General features: G+C 42.5%; 1 protein-coding gene across 3 annotated transcripts; it reads left to right on the top strand.

Annotated features, from left to right (window-relative positions):
- Positions 1-5,040: 5,040 nt before the first annotated feature.
- mapk6 (mitogen-activated protein kinase 6) lies at positions 5,041-20,119 on the top strand. Of its 3 annotated transcripts, none has more exons than XM_084930079.1 (8): positions 5,041-5,251; positions 9,066-9,978; positions 10,099-10,416; positions 15,994-16,138; positions 16,520-16,684; positions 16,821-17,016; positions 17,194-17,311; positions 17,681-20,119. In XM_084930079.1, exons 2-8 carry the CDS (start codon positions 9,742-9,744, stop codon positions 18,776-18,778), a joined length of 2,277 nt encoding a protein of 758 aa, XP_084786205.1. In that variant the 5' UTR covers positions 5,041-5,251; positions 9,066-9,741; the 3' UTR covers positions 18,779-20,119. The 3 variants fall into 3 exon arrangements, with proteins under 3 accessions (XP_084786205.1, XP_084786256.1, XP_084786157.1); XM_084930130.1 differs by lacking the exon at positions 5,041-5,251 and adding an exon at positions 6,622-6,819; XM_084930031.1 differs by lacking the exon at positions 5,041-5,251 and adding an exon at positions 7,873-8,280.
- The last annotated feature ends 664 nt before the right edge of the window (positions 20,120-20,783 follow it).

The following is a 20,783-nucleotide window of genomic DNA, read 5'->3' as shown; positions in this document are numbered from 1 at the left end:
GGGCATTTACGTCAGTGGAGGTTCGCTCATTTCAACAGAAAGAGAAATGGTTCTGGTGAATAGAGGGGAGCACTGCAGGGTAGGCAGGGCACTCGCTGTCGTCTAGCATTATGTAACTACTGGCCTATGCTATAGCCCATCTAACCCAAATCTACTGCAAACTCATATGAGCTTTTAAATGGACTTTTGGGTGAAGTCTGCACTGCCTGATGGCCTCATGTAATCCTCCCTGATAAGAATAAGGCAGACAAGGGTCCAACAGAAGAACCCTAATCCTTTTTCACTTGTATTTCTTTAATTATGCAATATATTCCTCAGCAGTGCAGAGGAACAGAGATGAACTGAACTGCAATGACCTATCCACTAAAAAACCTTGCACCAAGCTTTCAGCCCACACTAGGGTGTACTGTGGAGCATGTAGTGCAGCTAAGAAAATATATACGCATGTAAAGCACACTCTCAAGGCTCTAAATTACCCAATGAGCACACACCTCAGTTGGTCCAAGAGCTGTGGCATTCCATGGTACAGGATTACATGTTATTGCAAAACAAACCCGAGTTCAGTGTCCTCTGATAGAGAGGGATGCAGTGCAATCGACCTGAAACAACAGCAAGGTGTTTTTCCACCTTCTGGTCACATCGTGCCATAGTAGCGCAAGTTAATAATTGATGATTTACACGGGCCAATCAATCAGATGTCACAGACGTGCCTGTTGTGGCTAACCCTTACCCTTTCAAGCCTGTGTTTACGGTCACTGGAGAACAAGCTCATATTGACTTTCAAACCCCAGCATATCCTTGGAGGATTTGTCTCAGACAAGGACCCCTAAGCATTTTTTGCAGCACTGGGCCTGTGATGTCATCCCAGCGATGTGATTGGCCAATCCCAGCAGAGCAATGTGAAACCCTTTTATCCAATAATTTGTATGTGAGGGTGGGCTGATGCCAGTGACAGCCTAGCTAGGTGAGGCCAAGATTGGCCAGACGGGCTCCCCATTAACCCTGCCACTCTGTTGATAGAAGTGAATGCTCCCCCCCCGATGCTACATCGATCCGCAGATCCGCAGTGACAGACACACAGAGCCAAAGCAGGGAGGCTCAGAAAGCGGGGCGGTAAGAGCAGCTGCAGCGTCATTCACTGACTTCTGTCACAGCGAGGTGTGATTATATGCTAGTAATCTCAACGCTTTGGTTGGCTTCATAGCCCAGTATTGCTTCTCAACAACACACCAGCCACTCTGCCATGCCCCTGAATTTTGAGATATTATAAGAGAGGGTTTAGTTGATGGGAAAGCTGAAGTGAGACTCAGGCTCATCTGGGATCAGTCTTTAAAGAGTGCTGGTGTGACAGAGGAAGCCAATCAATCCCATGCCCATCGCTGCTGTGACCCCGATGTGTGATAAGAAGCTTGATGCTGCGGCTGCCGAGGATTTGAGAGAGCTGCTAAAGTCAGACAATGGAAATGCGTCTGTGTGATGGAAAGTCAGAGAGGAAAGATGAGGATGATCTTATGTAATTATGCAAAATTAAGTATTCTAACTGCACCATAGCCCCTTTGTGCATAAATAAGCACAAACACATTTTAGATAAGATAAGACAAGACAAGATAAGACAAGATAAGATAAGATAAGATAAGATAAGATAAGATAAGATAAGATAAGATAGACGAGTTTAGAAAATCATCTGATTCAGCTCATAAATGTGAAAAAATCACACTGAAGGAGATGAATGCAGAAGTTCGAGACAGGAGAGAGTTGTTACTGATGGCACAGGATGTCCTTGGTCTTATTTTAAACCCAAATATTATGAGTAATAAGACCTTGTAGACAGTAAAAAGACAGTGACGGGACAGAGGTGTGTGGTTGTATCATTATCACACATCGAGATGTCTGATATTAAACGCAGCTTTTTCATTTGCAGGTGTGTCATACTTCATATGGTTATCATAGTCCAGCTCTCCCTCAGTCTTCTGTGGACAGCATGCTCTTATCTCGGCTTTATGATCTCCTTCAGGATTTGTTCTGGCACTGCTGTGGCGTGAAACATGGTCAGCATCTGACTTTGACCTTGTTTGCTAATCTTTACGCTTTTATTGCCATGAAAAGAAAAAAACAAACAAACTTTCCACTCAAGGGTCATCAAACATTTAGCAACTTACCTTGAAATGAACCTCGTATCAGGTTTATGATGTACTCAGAATCTCGGCTCATTTAGAGGAATTATTTTAATCTATTAATAATCAACATGCTCTTGCTCAATACAGCGGTTACTCTTTTATTTGCTTTTGATTACTATTATGCAATAATATCCTGCCATACGGCTTCAGATGTTTGGACAGTGACTTTTAATAATCTGTCTCACCTGAATCTGTTGAATACATTCAAACACATAAGCAGCGAATGCTTTCTGCATTAGTGCTGTTAAGAAACTTCCAGATTCCAGGGCCTCTGATCCTCTTACATCACCGCCAAACACCCAGTTTTATCTCTGACCCCATACAAACAAATCCAATCACATCAAGCACACAGAACACACAATACGCACAGTGTACCTGCCAGATCACTTAATCGTTTCACTTCAGAGTATCCCAAGAATGTACTATTTGTCATTTGTCTGGCGGGCGAGGAGCAGACAAAACAGGTTATATCACATCAGAGAACGGACGGCTCATACCCCCAGCAATCCTGCGTGTGAGGATTCTCCACTCACAGATGGCGAGAGAAAAAGAAAAGGAAAGGCAGATGGTCTTTTCCTCTCCTCGCATTTCATCTCACTTTTTGCTTCCAAAAATACAGCACTGAAAAGATGCTGATAAAAAAAACGATTACACATTTATGATCTGCAGACACGCAGTTCTGGTTTCTGACTTATTCAAAATCTATCTTTTGTGGAAAGCAGAGATTTCATTCTGACACACTTTTTGGTCATGCGGTTGATACGATGAATGAACTTTGTGTTAATTTAAAAATCACTAGAGATATCATTCTGCAATCTTTTAATTTCAAAAGTGATTTGATACTGAAGACACGCTTCACATGGTGTGGTCTCATCTTAGAATTGAACCAAAGTACACGTTAACCACGAAATAAAAAGAACAGCCTGATTTTCATGCCAGTGGTGGTGGCACTATTGTGTCTTGCGTAATCGTACTGTCACATCCCACTAACAATCTCCGGCTGGAGTAAATCGTTTGAACAGCTGGATGAGAACTCATCTGTCCTTGACATGAACTTAAGTGTCGTTAAATATGCTCCTTTAATCCAGACTGAAGACAGACAGACAGTTCACAAACACTTGGATTTTCTAGCGTCAGTGGATTATTATTTTTATTGTTCAGTTTTATATAAACATACTTTTTTTTATTGTGCCCCCATGTGGTTTTAAGTTGAAGTTTTTTCCTTTTAAATTCAAAAAAGTGCATTTGTTGACTTGTTCTGTGTTGTTGTTTTGTTTTTTTTTACAGCAACCCAAAACTACCTGTATGCATGAAATGTGCTTTTTCAACACAGCTGGCTGCTTTACCTTTGAGCAGCAGTGCAGCAGTGAAGTCCAGTTCAATTTAAACACAACAAGCTTTGGAAATAAAGTGATCATACACGAAAAAAAAAAGTTTTTAAAACACAGAACTACCTGTTCTGTCAAGATATACATAAACACATTTGCCCCTTGCACTGGGGGCAAATGACAAACACTTCACAGCCTCTTTCACAGCACTGTGAAATACCCGACTAGCGCAGCATTAGACAGAGTGTGTATGGATTATATAGCTGCTGTACACGTCCTGTGGTCATATGGTCATTTACAAGGGTGCGGGAGTTGAAACTCCTTTGTGAGCCGTTCTGCACCTTAGTTTGAGCTCCGGTGAGGCAGACTGTTATATAACAGAGGACACTGTAGTGAAAAGCATCAGAGATTAGTGCTGGTCAGTCTACCGAGAGCAGGACTTATTGCTTCTGTAAGCTGCGCTATGTAACAGTTTTTCACTGCACTCAGGCAGGGTAATCAGTGATTAATTAATCAATGCTGTTTATCAAGTGAGCGCAGCATTGCTCGCGCACGCGATGCTCATGGCAGCACACAAGTTTACAGCATAAGCACTGCACTCCATTGATTAATTCCTCGCAAACAAGTGACGATTTAGAAAGCAAAATATAGGCAAACAACCCCTAACCCACAGCTTGACCTCATGCTCTCACGTGCATATTTTGATAACATACAGCTGGTCCAGACTCTGCAGCGGTCTGGTTTGGATATCAAACAAATGTGCATGCACGTATTTCCTTACAGTCCAAACATACCAGCCTGTCAAGCCTGTCAAGACACCAGGACGTGCTGCACGACAAGTAGACAGGACAGAGGAAGGAGCACCGCCAGAAAGTAGCAGACCTGGTGAGATGCTGTGATTAGGCAGAGAACAGACACAGGTTCAGGGAAGGCAAAACTAGATTTGTGGGGCAAGAGAAAAACTGGAAATGATTTTTCCTGTAGAATCAGCAGAGACTGATGTCTGGCATTTGTAAATTCACAAGTTCACGAACACCCTTACTGAAACAGACAGTGAAAGAGAGCAATAAACCCAGAGGACATCCAAGGATGCACCACATGCCCACACATAAAAGGGTCTCTTTGTGCAGATGTATCTAGTCTGGTTGTCTGCAAACAATAACTTGATAGTCAAGGTTTGAAATGTGTGACCAAAAACAGTTTTCTCCCATTTAAGCAAATTGATTTTTTTTTTTAAGAAAAAAAAGACAAATAACTCCTGAGTGTCTTGCCTAGGAGCAAGAGTTTATTTCAGGACAGGCTACAGATAATTAACTCTTTTTCTTTTTACAAAATACAAGTGAGCAGGTCTGAAAATAACAGGGATTTTTTTTAAGAATGAGAAAAGAGTAAGAAAAGTGGCAGAGAGAGAGAGAGACAGAGAAAGGTGGATTCGGTGTGTCTGACACACTGCTCTGTCTAAGGCCAAGCCATACACAGTGCAGTCTCCTCCCCTCTCCGGCTTGGCCTATATTAACTTTCCATGGAGCTCCACCTCACAACCAGAGGCACATGGAGTAGGATAACACACCGCCAAGGCTCTGAGAATACATTCACACACATATAAACGGACGGTGGAGTGCACTGGGTCTTTCAAGCTTTCTGCCTTTCGGACTAGGAGTGACGGACATAAAACATACTCTTCTGAATGGACTATTGACTCAGGCACCATGTTGCTCCATTCGTCACTGGAGAATTTCAGCCATGGTAAGAGACCAGAAGATTTTTGTCTTTCATAAAGGAATGAGCAAGCTTGAGAGTGACAAGAGCTGAGGACATTTTAGTTTTTGTGCAGACTTTGTATAAATGAAGAACAGGTTCAACATAATAAAACAGGGGATGCATGCAGGAGGATAGCAATGTCCAGAAATGGAGCTGAGATAAACTCAGATACTCTTTAAAGGTGAAAGTGTGTGTGTTAGTAAGAAACTCTTACCACTGTGACAAGCAGGTTGACAGCATGTGCACACACTCATTTTCCACACATGAGACACTCTGTGCGCAGCAAACAAGACTGATGGACTGCAATAGTGCTGTGTTTGTGTTGGGCCAATGATTAAAAGACTGGCAGAAACAGAAGTAAATTACCAACATCTCAGTCAGACGTTTCGGTGTAAGACTTGGAGAAACAGTTCTCTTATATCTCATGATAAAAGAGAGGAAGCCCGGAGCACAGAGTGTAATGACCCTGCAGAGATATATCATTAATAACTGAAATGTAAGTAACAGAAGTCAGGATCTTCTGTCTCCAATGTGATCAAAACATGAGGGCAGGGTCTCATGAAAGACACAATATGTGACTTTATCTTCTGACCTCCATTCTTGGCTCTATACCACAGAGAAAAGAGCACTCGTAGGGGTGAGGGAGCTGTATATCATATTCATTTAATCTCAGTGGAGCTTTTTTATCGCACACAATCAGTGAGTTAAGTGCAAAAGGACTAGATGTCAGTAAAGAGAAGTTCTCTCTTTCTGATTTCTACCTGATCAGCTCAAAGGAAGTAACTTGGAGCAAAGACAGTGAAGCTGCTACCTGACCTTTTTGTAGAGGATGGTTCAGAAATCAAATAAAGGATCATTTTGGCAACATTTGCATCACTTTTTACAAGCACACTCAATGCAGTTTCTAAAGGCAGTTTCACTCATCTTTTCTAGAAAAGCCGCTTATAAATAATAGATTTACCAAACCAACAAATAATAAATAAATAAATACACCTCAGCTAGATCTTTATGCTTTTAAAATATAGCTCATAAAAGTACGTAATTACATAGCTCTACGTCTTTGGGAGCATTAATGGACGGGGTAACATATAGCCCAATCGTAATCTGATGTTCAGAGCAGCGGTGAACTATATCATGTCTTTTCCCAACATTTCTCTCTCTCAGTCGCATCACGTTCCGGCAGCATGTAGTTTCTCTCTCCATCGCAGAGCCCACCCCGGCCCGTAAGAGCCAGCCGCATTGTCGGACACATGGGCACTCACATGGTCTGCATGCGGATGCTGATGTAGACTTCTGCGGCTATGATGCTCCTTCCTGCCCACCCACCCGTTCCCTCTCCATCCCTCCATTCACAGCATCCACAGAGAGGGAGGACCGGGCGCTCCGCGGGACCATCCGTAGAATGAGGGAATCAAATCAGTGCCGTATTTGATTTCTTCACTTCTTTTCCTCGGGATGTGTAATCCTCGCGGAGATCTGATGTGACGTGATGTCGGGCCGCTAAAAGAGAAACACCCTGTCGGTGCCAAAGGGAGTAAATCCGCATGGCGCATGTGAGTGACCTGTCCGGGGTTTTTTTTTTAAGTCACTGACAAGACCACTACTGCGCGTCACTAAAATAAATAAATAAAATGAAACAAAAAGCTAGAAAACAACTTCGTTTTGCAAAGAAAAGACAAATAATACCATTCTTACTATTGATGCTGCCTTGAGTAAAATTTAACAATGGTTGAAAAAATAGAGGGATGACGCTTTCTCAACAGAAATTCTGAGTGGCAATAAATAGGCAATAATTTTCTATTTGGAGGACAACTCAAATTTTAAAAGTAAAATACTAAAGAGCAAAGTGTAAGCAAATGATGCACTGAGGTGTTTCAACTAAAATGAACAGCTGTATCTGCTCTGCAGGTTATAATGCAGTATTTCCACCCCCCAGATTTCAAGATAGGAGATCAAATAGGCTGGGTACAGAATGTTCTTCCTGGTCCATTATCTTGTGGCATCCTCATTTTATGTTGCATAATAGAACAAGTGACAAAAAACAAAACAAAACAAAAAACTCTTTACAGAGGTTTGTTTCTTCCGGGGGTTAGTCTATTATAAAATGGCCTGCAGTTACGGCTGGTTGAACTTTGCATGCATCAAGAGGTGATAATGAGGTAAGTGATGGTGAGGTTGCCTGTGGTACAGTGCTGCTATCACTTGGACTATAAACACAAACACTGAGCTGGAATGAACTCCAACTTCAAATGTTTTGAATGATTCCTGCTGTATTCAAGTACTGCTCGAAGCTTACAGCTCCACCTATAAATATAGATACAGCTATATCTGACTGTCAAAGGTCTGTGCTGGAAACTAGATTATTTTTTATGTTTTTATTTTTATTTGTTTTTAACCAATTCAATCACCAGTTGCTGACATTTCAGCTGCTTACCAACTTAATTGTTCATTACACTGCTAAAATATCAGTACATGTATTATGAGTAATATGACACAGTTGTGTTTCTGTGATAATAAAAATGATCAGAAACATGAGGTGATTAATTCATGATTTTTAGAAATAATGCAAATGATCTAAGTTAAACTTCATTATTTATGAAGCAGTGCCAACTCACTGCATGTTGTTGTCTGAATAATGAACCCAGTGAACCCAGAGTGGGGTTAGGGTATTAGAACTAGAGATAATTACAGTATTCTATCTATGTAATAGTGGGTTGATAATAATTTTAAAAATAAATCAGGAATATTTATTTGTAAATAACTGCTAGTATGCAACTAAAAGCTGGGGAAAACAACAAATAAGTAAAAATAAATAGTTTGTTGAAGACTCGTAGTCGTAGTAAACATCTTTCCGACAGTCAGTGAAGGTGGCCTTGTGACGTCGCTGCTGCCTTTCTCTACCTAGCCTAAATGGCGATTGCAACAGATCCGCATAGCACCGGGAGCGGATCGCAGTCAAACCTCGTCTGGGTTTGATTAAAACTATAGCCCGCCTAATGCAACAAACAAGGACCGTGAGTAACACGTTATATGTAGATTCTGATTATTATTTACATGTTATGTCGGTTTCGCTGAGGATTCGCTGTTATTCGAGCCGTTTAATCGACGTCGGCTTTGTGCTGCTTAGCGCTAGGAAAGCTGTACCACGTAGTCAGAAGCCTCCGCCAACAACGACCCCTTTGTTCGCGCTGTCGGCACATTTCTCGCTGGCTTGATGTTTTTTAAGTATATAAAATGAGTGATGTAGTGAGATATGTTTTCCACATATAATTTAGCTCATGTTAACGTCAAAGGGTGGTCGTGGTTATGTTCTAAATTAGATCAACGGCGGTCTCTCGCTTGCTTGCCGTTACTCTGCCATTCTTCGCTTTTTTTCTCCCCCGCGAGCTAGTCAACAGAGACCGGGCGAGGGCCAAAAGTAGGCGCTGTGAACACGGTTATTCGTCTTTAATGTGTAGTATTCGTGTACTCTCGTGGATACTGATCTTCGTGAAGCTTCCAAATGTTATCTCTTTAATTTTAACGATACCTAGAAAACCGGACTAGCAGGCGCGTCACTGGAGCTGGGAGCGGGGGAGGGGTTAGCTTCTCGTAATGTCACCGCGTTCAAAAGCCGGCCGAGCGAGGCAGCTTGTTGCTTAATGGAAATCCCTAACACATGTCAGCCTTACAGAGTGAGACATCTTCATAGAAGACGGAAACAATGTGTCAAATGATGGGCTCAAACCCAGTTTGCTCTGGCACAATACATGTGTTCTCACACTTATTTTTTTTGTTTTTGTTTTTCTTTGTCTTTCAGGTTATATCCAAGTAAAATGGAGGATAGTTTTGATTGCGACTGTGGCGAGCTAGAGCCACCTGATCATTGAGGCTGAGAAATTACTTTAGAGACTTAAAGGCCAGACTCATTTCAATTTTTATAGACGACGTGACTTGACAGGAAAACTATACAGACAGATCTATACATATATTTACAAAGGAAAAAGAAAGAAAGGAAAGAATTAGCAGTGCGTTTACGCACATTTCACATGAAGCTGCTCAGGACCAGTCATACACTGAATGTATTTGCACTGTGAGGATGCAATTACGTGCTTATATAGTTTAAGATCGTGCCAGTGCGCTTTAATTTGCCTCAAAGACCATTCCATTTGCCGTCTACAAACACTAGTTTACTTAGAGCTGTTCATTTAAATATATCCACACATTCAGGATTGGAGGATGAATTCAACTTTAAAATTTTCTCTCCTTACTCAAAATGGAAGGAAACTTTGACTACACATTAATACCTTGCATCTGACAGTGACAGCTAGAGGGGGTGACTTGGTAGTCGTCTGTACAGGGGTCAGCCGAACCTCTGAAGCAAGGGTGGGCGGGGATTCCTCTGTTAAGTACGAAAATTGGGCTTGAAACGGGCCAGAGGATTAACATTAGAGATAGCAGAAGCTTGGTGTGGAAGCCCACAAAAAAAAGTCATTATGGCAGAGAAGTTTGAGTCACTGATGAACATCCACGGCTTTGACCTGGGTTCTCGCTACATGGACTTGAAGCCTCTGGGCTACGGAGGGAATGGCCTCGTGTTCTCAGCAGTTGACACTGACTGTGACAAGCGTGTAGCCGTGAAGAAAATTATCTTGACTGACCCCCAGAGCGTCAAGCACGCCCTCCGGGAAATCAAGATTATCAGACGCCTCGACCATGACAACATTGTCAAGGTATGTTGGGAGGTTCAAAGTTTAAAAAAAAGAAAACGTTGCTATCTTTTTTTTATCTGGGTGTGACAGAAAATGAAAAGACTTCATGATCAACACATACCCTCCTTTTTATGGCACTAGGTGTTTGAGACGTTGGGCCCCAGCGGTCGCAGGCTAACAGAGGATGTGGTGTCTCTTACGGAGGTCAACTCCGTCTACATTGTGCAAGAGTACATGGAGACTGATTTGTGTCAGCTACTGGAGAGGGGCCTTCTCTCAGAAGATCACGCCCGGCTCTTCATGTACCAGCTCCTCAGGGGCCTTAAATACATCCACTCTGCCAATGTGCTGCACCGTGACCTCAAGCCTGCCAACCTGTTTGTCAACACGGAGGACCTGGTACTTAAAATCGGGGACTTTGGACTGGCACGCATTATGGACCCTCACTACTCTCACAAGGTAAGACCAATTGCAGAGTTTTGCTGGTCTGCTGTGGTTTATGATGGGTGGTTATAATGCAGCACAGGCTACAGCGCAAAGCAGAACAAATATAGCAGCGTTGGTGAACTCTTTGCCCATATACGAGTGCTCTGCTGCTCTGACACGAGATGTTTATTGCCCAGTAATGTGGTACTCCCCAGGGTGACGCAGTTTTTTTGAGCAGGAAGTGAGCTAGAAAGGATGTGGTTCCTTGAGGTAAGGCCTCGCCTTCCCTTCTCATAAGTGAGGGTTGAAAACAAAGCCGTGGGAAACGTTTCTTTTCCATTATGTAAAAGTATAGACGATAAGAATTGGAGATTAGTTTGTGATAATGTGGCTTAATTAAGACGTGCTACAATAGGATCTCCAGCGGAGGGGTGTGTTTGTGTGTGTGTGTGGGGGGGCAATGTTTTCACAATGACACAAAACCGGAAGAGTTCAACGTTGCGCCTCCATCAGCTTTTAGAGAAAACTGACGAAGGCTTGAGGCTGCAAAAATTTGTTGTGGACGTCCTGCTCTTAAAAAATAAAAATAAAAATTGAGGATTTGTTACATCTGAAAGGAGAATGCTTTGCATGAGTTCTCTTTGCATGAGGTCATTGCTCCAATAAGCAAATTCTCATGCATGAGACTTTTAGAAGTGAAGACATTTGTGTCCCTTGCTGTTTTCTTTGTTCATGGCTTTTCACTGGTTTCTGAAAGATGCTTACTGTAAACACGTGCTTAGAAAGCCAAATGCTGCCACGCCATCTGTTGAATGCACACATTTTAATGCTTTCTATAAAACCTTTGTTCTTTGAAGCAATGTAATTGTAGCATTAGAGAAGCTGTTTCTGTCTTCAGTGTGAGAAGAGTATAGATCAGCCTGTGTAATTGCAGCCAGGTGGGAGGCCTGTGTAGCTCTTGTGTGTTGCTGTCACCTTTATAAAGGGATGAGGAAATTCCAGTTGATGGCCATATGGTGGTGTAATGTGAGGAAATCTAGGTTGGGAAGCCTGTCCCTCCCTCTGTGTCTCTGCCCGGATCTTCTTGAGGCGCTAAGGTGGTCAGATGCTTGCATGTGTCTCGGATTAGTCGCAGAAGGGAAATGGGGCTCAAGTGATGGGTGATCTCTCTGGATGGTACTGTCTCATTCATATCCCTTACTCATCCAGGCTCCTGCCACACAATGCATCCCTCGAAATAGACTTACGCACCCTTGTTTACCATAACTGGCTTAATTGCCAGTTAAATACGAAAACTGCGTTTTAGTCATGTAGTCACATTTTCAGCTCTGACTGTTTTCATATGAGTCATGTCTTTTGAGACAGTATGTCACTGCGCACTAGGAAGAGTAAGGTAATAGTTGCTGGGAAGGAATGAGAGCTTCACAGTTTGGTGTCTGTAGCAGGCCAGACGCTTTAGAGAAGTTTTTATTTTTTCCCTCCTTAAGCTGCTTGCCTGGGGTCAGAGCTCAAAGATGTACTGCAGCAGATTACTGCTGTTTTGCTCAAAGATGGAAACGCTATAGTCAGATTGACTAACTGGTTTTCCATGAAGCTCTCCTTACTGTGTTTTTTGTTTGTTTTTGTTTTGTTTTTTTCATTGTTTTTGTGATAATAGCTGTACCATGGGGCAAAGTTAAGCTAGTATCTTTACCAACCACCTTTTTATGGCTCCAAGACTCATTTAAAGTGAGTGTCTAAGAACAAATGAGGCGTGTTTAAAAATGAACTTAGCACCCCCAGATAACACACCAGTGGCACAGCGTGAAGGTGTTAAAAAAACAGTTGGTTTTACTGTTGACCACATGCCACATTCACTGGGGGGCAAATGCTCTTTCACGACCACCCTCTACTTACAGCATAGGGTCCGAGACGCAGTGGTTGGGTGCTGGAGTGCAATGTATTTGAATAACATCATTTCTAAAAAAAAAACAGCTCTATTTTTCCAGTGAACTTCAGTTTCTAGTTTAGTTTCGGTAATGTGATCTTGGATTCATGCATCAGTGGTGCATTCACGAGGCGTTTGTTTAATCCTTTCCTCCCACGCTTTTTCTTTCTTATGATGCCTTGGCTAAAAGACATCAACAGCTCATGGTTCCCTTTAGGCTTTTAATAATCCTGCATAGCTTTGTTTTAAGCACAACTACCTGTTTTGTGAGGAAACAGTTTCTGTCTCTGTGAGCTTTGAGGTCTCGCCTAATAGTGGCTCATACTCAAGAATGACAAAAATTCACGTGCACTCATCCAACTTTTCCAACCCCAGTTCCCCTCCTTTTCCCAGCCAGCCCTTTGTCTCGTTGTGGGAGCCTTGCTCAGAGCCTTATTTGAAGCTGATCTAAAGGCTGCGTTCGCTTTCAGTCTTGTCCCAAACTTTAGCTAGAGACTAAGCTGAACCAAAAGTCAGTCAAAGAAGCTTTTAACAGTTTTAAACAAGAATTGCAGAGGCTTTAACAATTTTTACTGTGTGTCTAAGTTAAGCAGTTTGAGTGTGTCAAAAATACATTCTCTAGAAGTGACATCCAGTCTAGTCTTCGCTATTCTTGTGATTTATCACTGAGAGATCGTTTGGCTTGGCAAACCATTTAAAGGTTTGTCTTTTTATGACGCCTAGAAAAAAGTGGCAAACTTGTCAGACATTCACATAATTTTGTGCTGTGGAAACAGTTGTTTGCATGTTGCCTGTCAGACTATTGAATATTGAAAAAGTGTGATCTTGTGCTTGCCTGTGGCTTGGTATAATTTTCAGTAATTTGAGATGCTATAGAGATGATAGCCGTGACGTTGTTAGGAATGTTATAAAAGACCTTCACAAGGTTTGTTTCTGCCACACATTCATCAAAGTGAACAATTCTAAGCCACAGCTGCAATAAAAAGCATACTTGACCCAGTTATTTAGCTACCACTGGGCCTGTCTGGTGCCAGACTTTACAAGATTCAGAATAAATGCAGCAAAGTTGACTTAAGGCTCAATGAGTTTTAGAGAGCTGGTTTTGATTATTCCACCCTGTACTTTCTTGATTTTAAACAGTAGTTTAATCTTTTTCTGCAGCAAGCAGATGTATCACAAATTATTCAGAGAAGCCAAAGATCCAGATGGAAATGTTTTTTTTCTTATTTATTAGGCGCACATCCTCCTCATTTAGTACTTGACAGTTGAACTCTGAAGTGAATCTGTCTTGGCAAGAAAATTGATTACTTATTTTTCAGTCAACAGCTTTATTGGGAGTTGGGGGAGGATCTTTTCTGATTCTCCAGAAGCCACTTTTACTGACATCTGGTTAAACCTGCTTGAGGTTGCTCTGACTAACCGCAGCCCGTCACATGGAGAGGCCTAGTTGTGAATCATTAAATGTCAGCCTGAGCTGATGTAGATCCGGTGGAGAAGTTATTCACCAGCTGCTGCTGGAGGTACTGACATTGTTAATGCTTTAAAGCTTTATGGTGAATGGTCCGCTTGAAAATCTGTAAAAGAATTGAGCTGGAAGGTTCACCTAATGCACTTTATGCACTTAGCTGGTAGGCAAACTTTAATCTGTTCCTTTTAGTTCAGAGTCCATTACACATTGTCCTTACTCTCTGCAATGACTCTTTCAAGCTAACCTAATTTACATTCTCTGTTAAGCTGGTTGTGTGTGTTTCTCCCCCGTAAGCACAATCTCACAGGTCGGCTTTACCAGCTGCTTCTCAGAATGGGTTCTGGTCCCAGTCACTAGGTATGACCTGTCTATGTGCCAGACTATCTCTTAATTCCCCCCACCTCTTTACAATCCTCTCTCAGACAGACGGATTAGCTGGTTACCTGTAGGAAGGAATACATGTCGTGTCGTTTATAGGTCCCATCAAAACAAGGGCTTGCAGGCACTTAAGGATAGCATGACATCAAGTATTTGTGGCTAAATTTGGGCAGAAATGGGAGCCTCCCACGGTGGTGAGCAGTCCATTTTGGTCCCACAAACTACCACTGCATGTGGGGGGAAAAAAGAGCGCAGCAAGGGTGTTGTTTTACCACTCCCCCTCCCCCCATTTAGTGTGTAGACACACATACAGAGGTCAGCTTCCTTTATGCTTGGTGCCCTCCTGGCCTTGTGACTAGTCAGGCACTGTTTGAGTGCAGGTTAGTGGCAGTGGGGTATTATCCTGCTCAGACTGCTGACATGGCCTGCGTGTCTGATCTCCCCTCTTTTCATTGGTCTCTTCTTTTTTGGGCGGGGGGTCTTTGTATGCTGTGTGGTGTACGTGACCAGCACAGCGTACAGCTGTTAAGGAGATGGCACAGGGCTCTGAATGTTTAGCACAGACTTGCAGGATAGTGTCACATCTCCTGTTACCTGTATTGTGTGGCAAACGTGGAGGTACATGAAACAAGGGTAATCATAGCTTTTATTGGGAATCACTGCAGACTTATGAGCATCTTACCTCTGAATTAGGGCTGCCACAAACGATTATTTTGATAGTCGACTAGTCACCGATTAATTTTGCGATTAGTCGACTAATCAGATCATCATCCATTGGACGTAAAACTACAGCTTATTGCACCAGCAGCATCTGCTCTTATATAACTATCATTAGCTTACAGCTTTAAGTGTTTAAGGTGCTAACTAAAAATAAAGACAAGATGATAGTTTATTAAATTTTAATGAAATTTGCAGATTGTTTAGGTGAAGTTTAATAAACTCAGCCGTCTGCTCCTTGATATCTAACATATAACGGGACACCGGAGTAAATTCTGGAGCATCTCACACTTCTGATAATCAGCTGTCTGCCTGACGTTTATTCAGCTGTGTAAAAACTATAACTTTGATCTCAGCCAAACCGATTTACTCAGGAACAAATAAAATACTAAAAAAAAGCCAAACAATAAAATATTTAAGTTATCTAAGTGACTTATATATGTTTAACTTGAGTAGCGAAAGACGGAGGTGGGTTTGAAGCCGGGAGTCCGGTGTTCTCACGACTCTAGTGAGCCTTGCCCCGGCTAGCTATCGAGCTAGTGGGTAACAGACGTCTCTGAAAACGTCGGAGCGCTTTTGAAAATATGTGGTGTCTTGATAAACTGAGCAGATATTTGAAGTTTACACAGCTACATTCTCGCCTGAAAATATGTTAAACGTTTATTTTGTGACCCAGAAAGAATAATAAGAGTAACATTAAAACTAACTAGCTGCCGCCATTGTTGGAAACTGAGCTGGGCTGCGCTATGAATTCTGGGACAGAGCTACTTCTTCTTCTTCGGGGTTTAACGGCAGCTGGCATCCTTGTACATGCAGTGCTGCCATCTTCTGTTTCAGTCCGTTATTACACTCTTAAATCCTACTACTTATTCCTGCGTCTTTTGTGATCTTACAAAGCTTCAAACGATGCGTCGACTATTAAATTAGTCGTCGACGATTTTGATAGTCGACGTAATCGTGACTAGTCGACTAATCGTGGCAGCCCTACTCTGAATGAAGACAAACCAAAAGTAACTTGTCACTCATAAAAATAATAATAATGATAATGCTGCACTATTTCCAGTACTGTAATGTATTTTTTAGAGGGTTACAATTAATGTCTGGTCTCCCACCACGACAGGGCCATCTCTCTGAAGGTCTTGTCACAAAGTGGTACAGATCTCCTCGCCTGCTGCTCTCTCCTAACAACTACACCAAAGCCATCGACATGTGGGCTGCTGGCTGCATCTTTGCTGAGATGCTCACAGGGAAAACCCTGTTTGCAGGTAAATGTTGACTCAGTTTGTTATGTCAGACTCACTCATCACACCTTATGTAAAATCAGCCTTTAAGGTGGCTCAAGTGACAGAGGTAAATGTCAAGTATAGGTGTGATGACACATGCTAATTTTGTTTGTTAAGTCTGTTAAACACATGGTAAACCAGACAGTCTGGTTTGACTTTGCGTATTCGGCCAGTGCAGGGAGAGACTGTTCTTGTTAAAACAGCCTTGAGCTGACCACAAGGCAAATGAAATCTCAATTCCCATGATCTGCTTCAGATCATGGGAATCGAGACTGCCTCACTCAAACTCCCTCAGTCATGCAGAAGTTGAGTCATGGGTTCTCTTCTAAAAAAACTCCATAATATTTCTGTTTGCTGTTTCAGGAGCTCATGAACTGGAACAGATGCAGCTGATCCTGGAGTCAATCCCTGTACTACGAGACGAAGACCGCCAGGAGCTCCATAGCGTAATTCCCGTCTTTATCCGCAATGACATGACCAAGCCTCACACACCATTGGCCAAACTGCTGCCTGATGTCAGTCCGCAGGGTAAGTACCACTTTAATTAATCAGAAGTACTTGGAGCCTTATGAAGTGCTTGTGAACCCAGGGTCATGGTCGTGTACTTCATAGATCACATCTCGTATTTCCAGCTTGATAATCTCATTGTCCTTCTCCTTTACAGCCCTTGATTTCCTGGAGAAGATCCTGACCTTTAACCCCATGGATCGTCTGACTGCGGAAGAGGCCCTGGCACACCCCTATATGGCTGACTACTCCTTCCCCCTGGATGAGCCTGTGTCTCTGCACCCCTTTCACATTGAGGATGAGGTAGATGATATCCTGCTCATGGACCAGAGCCACAGCCACACTTGTGACAGGTGTGCCTTCTCACTTATTTCCCTCTCACATATTCTCTTGGGATTAACTTCAGCGGAATTTGTTTTGCTGTGCTTGCTGCAAGTGAGCAGCTCTCACTGTTTGACTAGAGTTTATTTGCAAACTTAGTCTGTATATGACTGTTGCTAATGAAGTCTTTCTATTTCTTACTCCATTAGGTATCATGAGAGCCAGTTCTCAGAAGCTGACTGGCACTTGCACAGCACCCATGACCCAGACGAAGTTCAGGTTGACCCAAGGGCACTCTCCGATGTAACGGATGAAGAGGTCGTCCAGGTGAGTTACTTTTGACAAACGCTTCAATACTACTATCAAAACTATTTTCACTGCTTTTTCAGAACCTCAATGGTGATTAATTCTGGGCAAGGAAGCAAGTATTGGATTGATCTTAAAGCGGTATACATCAATAAAAGCCTTAAGGCCGGGTTCCCATTCATGGATTGAGCTTTATTGCTAACATAAATAAACATTATTTCAGAGGCGGCCTTCCTTGAATTTTACATGTATTTTTGTTTGGATAGGCTTAATCCATGTCTGAAAAAAGCTAGGTGCAAGAGTGCTCATTCCTTACTAATATAAATTGGATTTAAATCAGCACTGACTTAAATTATCAGATTCTGAAAGGTGGCTGTTGTCTCTTTCTAGGTGGATCCTCGTAAATATGCTGATGGAGATCGAGAGAAGTTCCTGGACGAGCCGTCCTTCGACTACTCAACCCCATTCCCACTAGAGAGATCTTGGCAGGATGACCACCACGAGAACAAATACTGTGACTTGCAGTGTAGCCACACCTGTAACTACAAGGCTGTGTCGCCCTCCTACTTGGACAACCTCATCTGGAGAGACAGTGAAGTCAACCACTACTACGAACCCAAGCTTATCATCGACCTCTCCAACTGGAAGGAGCAGCAGAGCAAGGAGAAGGCAGACCGCAAGTCCAAGAGCAAATGCGAGAAGAACGGGCTGGTAAAGGCTCAGATCGCATTAAAGGAGGCAGAGAAGAGCCCTGTAGAGAAGGACAAAGTGCAAGAGAAACACCAGACGGAAAAGCCTCAGAGCCAGCAGAACCAAGGCTTTGACTTTGACTCTTTCATTGCCAGCACCATCAAGCTGAGCCTGCAGCCGGAGCCCTGTCAGGAGGTGACCCTGCTCAACGATGTGGGGCTCCTGAATGAGGTGGGCCTCCTGAACGAGCTCAACTTTTCTGTCTCCCAGCTCGAGGCTCCTCGCTCAACCTCTATGTCCAAGTCCATAAGTCAGGAGAAGGAGGAGAAGTGCCTGGTAAATCTCGCCCAGCTAGGTGGCGGAGGGCTGGGAGTGGTCGGTGGGGACTGCGTCTGGCCTGCTCGCCCCTGGGAGACCTCTGGGGACACGGTCGGAGAGAACGGCATTTTGATAGACGAAGCGTGCTGGGACATTGGCAAAGAGGACCACCTCCAGAAGGAAAGCCCTTACACCAGCTACCTGGACCACCTGTTCAGCAGGAGGGAAGAAGCCGTCTCCGAGACTGCCAGCCCGCAGATTGGGTCCCCGGTGGTGAGAGAGCTAGACGAGAGCTTCCTTGACAGAAGCACGGAGATTGTGCTCAATATGCAGCTGGACTCTCTGGCCCTTCCTGGCTTTGACAGCACTGATGACTTGCCTCTAAAATCCATCCAGGCGTCCCTCACCCCCTGCGCTGTCAAATGCTCCCCACAAATTGCCCACAAAACGTACAGCAGCATCTTCAAACATCTTAATTAAGGAAATGTATATCTTCCTCACAGTGCAAAATCTAGGCAGTTTTGTTTTTATGTTGCTTTTTTTAAATAATATGGTATACTGTACTTGAATCATTTCATACCTTTTTTGTTATTATTATGGTTGTTTTGTTTTTTTAAAGAGTCGAAAAGGGTGATTTTATTTAAAGAGTTTTGATCATCACTCTGAGCCTTGATCACCAGGCCTTCATGGGTTAATGTCTACACCCTCATTGCTATACTGGCATGTCAGTCGCACATTTAAGTACTGTAGATGAAAGGGGAGCGGGAAAGAAGTATCTAGAGGAGGGAGGATGAGGTAGAGAGGATTTAAGAGATGAAGTTTGGCTGTTTTGGGTGTGACATAAAGAAGGAAGGTAGACGCTAACATTGCTGTGGGGTTTTAAAGTGCTCTCAAACAGCCTTTCCTGGGATGGGGTGTGTTGTTCGTCATGTTTTTTTGTTTTTCCTTCTTTTTAAAATATTCTTTGACCTTCTGACATTTTTTTTTCCCTGAAGAAAGCTTCCTTGAAAACCCTTTCATACTGTAAATCTGACACATGATGCCAGCAGCAACCATTATCGTAGGCGTTAATGTAAATGTGTTATCTACCTCAAGGTAACAGCCGCGAGAGACACTCGAAGCCGCACTAGTGCTTTACACACATGACCATCCTCATACCATGAAATGAAGTGGTCGTGTAGATGAAATCTGTCTCACTTTAGCAATTAACATAGTGAGGTGTTTCAGTAATCATTTATTTATTTCTAGCAAAATGTGCGCTATTTATTTTATCAAAATGTGTTATTTCAATGTGATTATTGAAGATTTGAGGAGTTGGGTAGACTTCCATTTTCATTTTTGGCACTATACGGGCGTGCAAGTGTTCTTTTGTTTTAAGGTAGGATGCATATTCATGTGTTATGTTGAAGTCGAGGCTTTCCATTTTCCATCAATACTGTTCTAATGGATATCTTTTTTTTTCTTTTTTTAAAAAATGGGTGCGTTCTGTCTTTAGTGGGAAAAAAAATATTTTATGGTTTAAAGAAGCGCCTAAAAGTCTTAATTTTTTTTTTATCCAAATGTAAAAAAAATAAAATTAAAGTTGCGTGCATGGAGGCAGGAGAAAGGTACATTTAAAAGTACAGTTAATGGTGAGTATAATGTACGTCAGTTTTAATTGTACTTTTTTTGTTTTTTGTTTGTTAAATTTCTATGTACTTTTTCCAGGCAAGCATGATGAAATTAGGTTAAGGTGTAGCATGTAGAACACTTACGGACTTTTTTTGTAATCATTGGTTCCCCTGTTCTACAAAATATCTCAATAAAAATTATTGGCAGAGAGTTTGGCCTCCTTCTCTTCCTTGTTCTTGATCGGGGATTGGCCCCGTCAAAAACCTGGTCCTTGGAGAAGACGTGCCGCCAAATCTACGTGCCACTTTTAAAGTCCAAGTAAGCAGACTGGATTTCACTGGAAGTGCTGGGGACACGGGATTTGAATCACCAGCTAAATGTAGCTCTGGTTGAGACCACCATATTTCAAAGCTGCCAACTTGGTTTCCACCTGCTTCTCATATAAAATGCTACAGAGAAGCGAGCGGGATTACACGACAAGTACTTTTCCATTCTACAGTCCTGTTCTCTAACACTGACGCAGCATAACTACATTTCCAAACTTCCTGTTAGGGAACAACTTCACGAGATGAAATCGGACTGTGGAGAAATAATAGGTTTTTGTAGGGTGTGGTGACATTGTCAAAGTCACTCTGACAGTTAATTTTCACATCAATCGTGCAGGATAGTAGGGTTGTTTGGATTTTGGGGGGGTGGGTGTACTAAAATGTGCAAAAACAAGCTTGTCTGGCTCACATTAAAGGCAGTGATTCTAAGTGAGGTAGAGCCAGTTTTAATCAACCAGTGGGCTGATTGGGATGCTTTGGTTCATATTCTTGGATGGCATGATTTTGTCTTAAAGCCAAATCTTTCTAAACAAGTTGGTACTTGTGCA

Source organism: Perissodus microlepis, chromosome 1 (genome assembly GCF_051167445.1).
Source record: "Perissodus microlepis isolate ML-2025 ecotype Zambia chromosome 1, ASM5116744v1, whole genome shotgun sequence".
Lineage (NCBI taxonomy): Eukaryota > Metazoa > Chordata > Actinopteri > Cichliformes > Cichlidae > Perissodus > Perissodus microlepis.
Note: the sequence above shows the minus strand (reverse complement) of the source record. Positions and strands in the feature narration are given on the sequence as shown.

What these genes read in the sequence shown, in the direction of transcription:
- mapk6 (XM_084930079.1), top strand. Translation starts at nt 9,742, where the DNA reads ATGGCAGAGAAGTTTGAGTCACTGATGAACATCCACGGCTTTGACCTG. An exon ending in AGGGAAAACCCTGTTTGCAG is followed by an intron (nt 16,139 to 16,519) that starts GTAAATGTTGAC and finishes TTGCTGTTTCAG; the next exon opens with GAGCTCATGAACTGGAACAG. An exon ending in CGGATGAAGAGGTCGTCCAG is followed by an intron (nt 17,312 to 17,680) that starts GTGAGTTACTTT and finishes GTCTCTTTCTAG; the next exon opens with GTGGATCCTCGTAAATATGC.